Source organism: Mastigoproctus giganteus, chromosome 3, assembly GCF_048544385.1.
Source record: "Mastigoproctus giganteus isolate SK-2022 chromosome 3, ASM4854438v1, whole genome shotgun sequence".
NCBI lineage: Eukaryota > Metazoa > Arthropoda > Arachnida > Uropygi > Thelyphonidae > Mastigoproctus > Mastigoproctus giganteus.
The window spans coordinates 62055046-62062664 of NC_143577.1; the positions used below are offsets into that span (position 1 = coordinate 62055046).

The 7619-nt window shown below is 36.0% G+C and overlaps 1 protein-coding gene across 1 annotated transcript; it reads right to left on the reverse strand.

The window, feature by feature from the left end:
- Positions 1 to 2731: 2731 nt before the first annotated feature.
- Positions 2732 to 4071, reverse strand: LOC150088048 (trithorax group protein osa-like). Its single transcript, XM_090369992.1, is given in 2 exon segments — positions 2732 to 3686; positions 3764 to 4071. Coding segments are annotated over 2 exon segments (1263 nt in total).
- Positions 4072 to 7619: the final 3548 nt, after the last annotated feature.

Here is a 7619-nt window from a genome sequence, read left to right on the forward strand (position 1 = left end):
ACGGGAATGTGAGTGAGCTAATGCTGTTGTGCGAAAGTTTATTTACAATTTTAAAAAATCTGCTCTGCTTCAAAACGTTATTTCAACTTTTTGAAATAGAAAGCATAACTTTTAGACCAGATAGTGGCGTGGCTTTTTTCTTCAATACTTTAATCCCTTTCTTATCAATAATCTTTCAGTTGCTATTAAAGAACGCAATTTTAAAGAAATAATTTGATATTCTATATGATAAACATGATTATTACGTTATTTTGGTTTTTCCAAAATATCTTACTAATTATAATTACTGTTGTATTTTTAAAAACACCAATTTCTCTATTTTAACCAAAATAATAAATTAAATAACGCGTTTCTAATAATAGGTCGCAGTAATGTGGCTGACTGTTTCGTGTAGGCCTATAAAACACAAAGTTTACTAAAATTGTGCCTCACGACCTGAACACGATGTTTTAAATTAAATTGTATGAAATTGCAAGTGGCGTCATTAGTCAGGTAAAACACTTCAAAAACTTGGGAGAGAAGTTCAACTTTCTGTTATAGTTTTTCTTAATAATGGATATTGTTTACAGCGCATTGCCTCGATTAAGCTTGAAAAATACCCTTGTTAGAAAATAAAAGTTCAGTGTTTCTAGAGAAAATAGGTGTTGTCATCGAAATTGATCGTTTTAGAGCAAAAAAGCAGGTTAGAAAGTCTTACAAAAGTTTTAGTAGTAGAAAATCCTTCTCTTTTTATATTTATTGTTGGAGATAGTAAAGCATTTAGACAGAAGCCCATGTAATGTTTTTTTTTTTAAACCCCATTTAGAAACATCCTTGAAATAACTCATTTTAATTATCAGTAGAGCTTACCTTTCTCACTGTTTATTTTAATATGAATATATCTGAAATAACTATACAGCTCTGACAATTTGTGATATTTGCTGCCGTTTTGTATACCGATTTATTTTTCCCCCAAATATTTTGATATTTGTAAAAATGGTTTTAAATGCTTTAACTTTTCACTATCCTGTTTTCTTATTGATGATTTATATTTTCAAATTCCTAATTAATGGCTTTACATTTCACGTGCTAAATAGGTCTTAACAATAATAAAAGGATAAAAATGAATTTCAGATGCCATTTAGAGTTTGGATAACAATAAATGTTTCTTTTAAGCTTAGCCTTCTTGCATGGTTTTTGCCTACATTAATACTGTTAAACTAGTACAAATAATCTGCTAAGGTTTATAAGTATTACGAGTGCGTGGTTTTATTTTTAGCAATAACACAACATAAACGGACCTAAAATTTCATGCCTATTAATAAAGAAGGCTATTGAAAAAAATCATATATAAGTAGTTTCTAAAATATCCGATACTTAAATAATTTCTAAAACCCATTCCACTATACTGACATGTTTTAGCTATATTTTTAAGATATATTTGGAAAGGCTACCTTTTCGGATATGGCGAAAAACAAGATACATTGGATGATAGCCCCATAGTTTGATTGCTGCTTTTTTGTTTCTTCTCTTTATTTAAAAAATCAAATAAAGATAACCGAACAGTACCACCCAGTAGTCAAACTCCCCAGGATAACTGAGGAAGGTTTTTCTTGCTCCTTATCATCACTGTTGAAATTTTTTTATCAGCTGTTGTGATTTTGGGGAGGGGGGGTTAAAAGATAGCCTTATGAACCGAAGATCACCTATTCAGGGCCATCTTTGCTTTATGACACTTTATGCTCTTATGTTTGTTTCGTTTTTAATTTAATTTTTCTTTGTTTATAATATTTCTAAACTAATTCATTGCAAGAATGTTGCAACAAGGTTATACAGCCACTAATTTCCTTATTGGACTCTTAGTTCAGCAATTGTTGTTTGTAACCATTTGCAAGTGTTGGTTACAGATGATCCCTCTCCACCCACTTCCACGAATTTGGATAATGAGCTACTATAGCACTCAACCCTGCAATAGTTGTTTGTTATATTCTACATTAAGAACGGCCAAATTCACTTCTCGGTGGGTGGGAGAGAGGGACAGACTGCCCATTCTCCAATACGGTTCTGAACAGGGGAGCGGCGGTTCTCTATCCCATGAGGTGATGGGGTTAAAATTGCAATGAAATATCTACAGTTTTCACTGCAGTGCGCTCATTTAACATTCCTAAATACACCAGTCACAGGTTAAGTTCGTGTGCTCTCCGAAATTCAAATGACAACAGAGTTACTGGGTGAATGTTTTTCTATCCATGCCAGTTAGGTCTGGCTTTCGATAAGGAGGCAGTCAAACATCACATGGCACTACTCTAATGCACCGTAACAATAAACAGACAATTCCTATTCGTTTTGTAATAAATATTTGTACTGCAACTTTTATGGCACTATTCCAGGTGAACATTGTCACATTTAATGTTATGTTGTTGTAACTGGTAGATCACAAACGTTGGCTCTGGAAACTTACTGGATCCAGCTGCAGCAAAAAAAAAAAAAAAAAATCATTGCACTTGTACTGCAGTGAATGAAGGACAACCTTCACAGGTGGCTGGCATGAGGCTTCTTCAATGAAGGCTGTTCAGGTTTTTTCCCCTATAACAAAAAGGTAGTTATCACTATGTTGCAGGTGCTTGTGGCATTCCTGTTGCAATTTTGTTTGAAGATTATTTGTATGTCTCCTTGGGAACACTCATATAACAGAAGCTACAATGGCCACTACACCTTGATCCAGGATTTGTGATATTACAAGAGCAAGAAGTTATTGGTGCTGCAGAAAAATAGTTCGGTTTTCCGGCACACGGGCAAGACATCGTAATATACCAGCCGCCCTTCTGACCACATCTAGCGTAGTACCAATTAATGCTGGATTTTCTCTTAGTGCATTTATACCTTTGGAATTGGCAACCTGCAATGCGCATTGTTCTGCCTGCTCCACAAATGTAATAAGCTGGGGGTGGGATACAAGAATCCTGCAAAGCAATAGCTCTAGCAGCACCAGATTCTCCTCTCCTTGGGATAAATTAAATGATAACACAACAGCAAATTCTCTCAAAACTTGATCTTCATTTCGGCCAAGCAACTTGGTTAATACACTGAAAAATCTCCTGATTCAAGACCACTGTGAAGTGGCACGCATCAAGTCAACATTACTTTCCAAGATGGAAAGTTTGCAGAGAGCCTCCAGGGCTAGCCGCTGTGGAGAGAGGATGGAGTTGGGTGGCTGGGTAGGGAGTGGATCCTGGGCATAGGATGAAGTACACACAGCCCAGTGAAGAAGTCCATCCGGCAGAGGTAGACTAATTTCTCCAGGATAGGGGGACAAGTCCAGCTGGCCAGTCACATTTGCCAGAATAACAAGAGTATTTTCTCAAAGAGTGTGAAACACATCCCTCCACCACTCTCGTTCTCCACTTAAACTACTGCAAGAATCTGCCTGAGAATTATTTTCTCCTTCTTCTTCACGGCCATAATGATATTGGGGTGGCTTTTGAGCTGAATGTACATGCAGAAGCAAGGGTAACCTTCCCATTACAAGGAGAAAACTGGCATGTTTAGACATTTCTGCATTGTCTCCTGGAACAAAAGACAGATTGCGAAGCAAGGTAGATATACAAATACATCGGCTAGCCAAAGACTCTTGAGAATCGCATGTAGTACACAAGGATGGTTCATCGCGGTTATAAGCTTCCTCTTCTAAATCCTCTAAACGAACCCTTTTTCCGAGATGGTGTTAAAATTCGTAATCTGGTAAATGGATCTTTCTCTTCAACATTATCCATAATATTACTACATTCTACTTGATTTTTCTTCAGTGTTATTAGTATCTCTTTTCTGATTTTCCTGGTTAGCGTTTTCTACACATTTCTCAGTCTTTTCTTTTTCTGCTGAATTGTTTGTTGTAGAAATAACACAGAAGGTCTCCTCTTCTTCCTCATCCTTATTTTTTTCCGAATTTTCTTTAATGTGCTTTTTCTCTTCTTTAAAACATTCAGAATATTCACAAGGTATCCTTTTCATTGAGCAGTTAATTTGAGAAACAAATTCACAGGTATCGTGTAAACACTTTTCTCCATTACTACAATTCTTTATGTCATTCATAATTCGCACAAACCTTACAAATGTGATGATGTTCTCAAAATGTTTCTGAATGTAAGTGGTAATGTTACCACCTCCCAGTTTCCAGTGATTAGATCCATTGTTAAACCCTTTATGAAAGTCCCACTTTTTTTCTGGATCAAGGTAAACACAATGTGTTATATGGAACAAGTGTTGGTCATCCCAATCACTGTCTCAACTAGAAACATGGTGCCAAAGAGCCTCCATAAGAACACTTGCATTCAACTCCAGAAAGCCGTGATCCCTAACAAAGTTCCTCGACCAATAATAATAATACAGTAATCGGACATTACCAACCACTTCATTCACAGGGTACCAGTACCCGTCACGGGGTGTAAAAATAACAACGAGGATTGATATCGGGAGATAAAAATTGTTTATTCATTTTCCTCAATTTGAGGAATGCTACATTTAACAAAGTTTAAAAGAAATCAGAGAGAGATGACACTATCGTGTACTACTTTTTAGCATCCGATTTCACATTGAGTTCCATTCGTTTTCCAGTGCAAGCCCACATCACTTTTGTCTTAAAAAAACAGAATGAATAAACTTTTCCATCACATTTTTGTTTTGACACTTTAATCATTTAAGAAAAACTTTTTTGTGAACGCGGATTAACTTTAATTTCTCTTTAGAGTGCTGAATTCTCATCCTCCCTGAAGACGTGGTTAATTCAGCAAGAATCGTTAAACGACTTTATAAAACAATGGCAGTTTCAAACTTTGAAAAGTGTTGGAGATTAGGGTTGATACCCTTTAGATTAAAGTTCATAATATTATCTCTATCTCAAAAGTAACTTCTTATTTCTTTCTTATGGTACGGGTTTTACGCAATCCCTATAGTAGAAAGTTCAATAAGAGTGCCTGCGGTTCTTCTGTTGTGAGAGGCTCTCATCCGCAAATAGACCACGGTCCATAATGCGCAACAGCACGGACAGATCAATCATCAACAGTACACCTGTGTTATTGACAGAGGCATTAGTCTGGTATCGATTGTCATCCATCACAGAGAAACAGCTGCAACGCGAAGTGAGCAGAAGCAGCGTCTTTTAAATTGGAACATGGTTTTCCGGCTTCTTTTCCGGACTACCAGATAAATACATGTCGAAGGTGTACGGGGAAGGAATACTGAATGAAACCTGACATGGGAGAATAATGATGTTATTCTGCGGAAGATAGCAAAACGACACCAAAATGTGGAAGTGACTGGAATTCATGCCTACTTTGGAATCCTAGAGGCTTGACGTGGATTGATTCTTAGTTGGCAAAGATCCAGAAGAAAGTGAAGGGATTACTAGTAGTCATAGTTAAGAGCGAAAAAAAACTTAAACTTTTGGTCAGTTTTATGACAAGCGCTGGAAATCTCTCGGACAGATTTCATATCACCAAAGAAGTATTTCATGTCCTGCATTAAATGGTAGGATGAAAAGTCTGAATTGTACCTTCAAAGGAATTTGGCGACACAGTGCTGGAACAGCTTCCATTATAAATACGCAGAACAGCAGCGTACAGAAAGAAATCAACCACTCTAAGAAAAATAGCTTTGAATTTATAAAAATTAGTAATTAATTTACACCTGGTCTATGGCTGTCGGAAGTTTTATTTTAAATTAAAGTTTTCATAACATGATGTTAATTCATAAACGAAGCTTGGAGATTGGATACGAATTCATAAATGTAGCCTATGATTCCCAAATTTCATCGCCTTTACCCAGCTAGGAAAAAATCTCACAATTTATGTATGAAACAGAAGGGTGCTGAATGATTAAATTTTCCTTTATGCAATTTAAAGGAATATAACATAAAGAGACACTGGTTGGATCACAGACGACAGGGAACAAAAGCTTACAGGATTTGTAAATACTTCTGATTCTGGTTTTTCATTTTCCCCTGAGTTAAATGGAAGGACAACTATTTTAATAGCGTTTATAAAGATCCGCAAAAAATCACTAAGAAAAACTATTAAAAAAAGGCGAGTGTGTCCAGCCCTCCTTGAAAAAGAGAACTTCGATGCTCATGACTTTCACGGCTAATTACCATCAGAATGCGGATAATTTTCCTAAAGCACGGGCTTTGCATGTGAAAAATGTGCTATGCAAAGAACATGGAAAGAATGCTAAGGTTTTTTCCTTGTGGCATTTAAAAATGGCGTTGTTTAAGAGGTCAGAAGTGTAGTTTGCGTGGCACTTATTGAAGTTACCAAGTTAAGGGAAGAGAAAATGTCGAAAATCGAGAAGGCTAACTGATCTTGAGGTAGACCACCTCTCAGGAATAATTGCACATTTATTATGGGTGGTTACGTTTCCTACAAAGGCGGAAACTCTGCGAAGCTGGCATCCATTTGAATATTAATGGGTCCATCGAGCTGAGTAAGGCCGTAATGTCAGAAACTTTCTTGAAAGATGTAGATGTATTACTATCCAGGAAATGCTTCTGATTAACCACTGAAAAAGGGAGTATTTAGTGTTAGTTCGGTAACCCATTAAAGTGGAAGGGGGAGAGCATTAGAACCAAATGACGAGAAGCTACATTTGGTGCGAAATCATTACTGCAGTGCCGATGTGATTTTGAATTACAAGTATTACAATATTTCATTTTCATATAAACGATACCATAAGATGAATCATTTATTTTTTTATGGTATCTTTGCCATGAAAATGTTAAGTTGAGCTAAAGCTGCTAATTAGCACTGGTCTACACCTCGATGTCCGTAATATTAATCTCCTACAGCACATGCATATCAATTCAGATCACGTATCTTGAATTCGTGGTCTCTTTCTGAAGGACGTTAGTCCACTAAATTTACCGTTGTCACAACTGGAATATGGTTTAGACAAGGACAGCAGCATCCATTCTGTTCAAAAACAAAAAAAAAAAAAAAAAAAAAAAAAGTGACAAGCACAGCGTTAGAACAACGAATTGAAATCTGCTAAAGTATTGTTACATATGTGGATCAAGACCAAAATGAAAATTCCACAATGGATGTACTGAAATAGTTATAATCTTTCTGTATGAGATTAGATATGAAGCTAAATGGACTCGCTGATTTACAGAATTATTCCATCAGGAGTAGCACTTCGGTGGCACAAGGTTTAAGAATAATATGCAAAGAGATTACAGTTGCATAGACCATTGCCACCTTCAAATCTGGTTTTCAGTTTTTTACTATATGCACCAATATGTCGTGTTAGTAAATTATGTGCATTCTATGATTGGTTTGCCTGATTCGTTGGATCTAAACTCGAGTTTCCTTTACATAAATGAAAACGTTGGTTATCTTTGTATAAAATAATTGTTAAATCAAATACTTTTGTCTTCCTTTGATTATTTACCATTTTCAAATTTTATGCTGTATTAAGAGTTTTTGAAGTGGACCACAATGATGTCAAGCTAAATTAGATAAGAAAACCACATATTTAAAAATTTTCGTAATGCTGACTTAGGTCAAATTTATGACGGTAGCGTTTCCTCAGTTTGACATTAATCTTTAGTGGAACTGTCAGGACCAGCAATGGATCTTTCTAAGAATGTC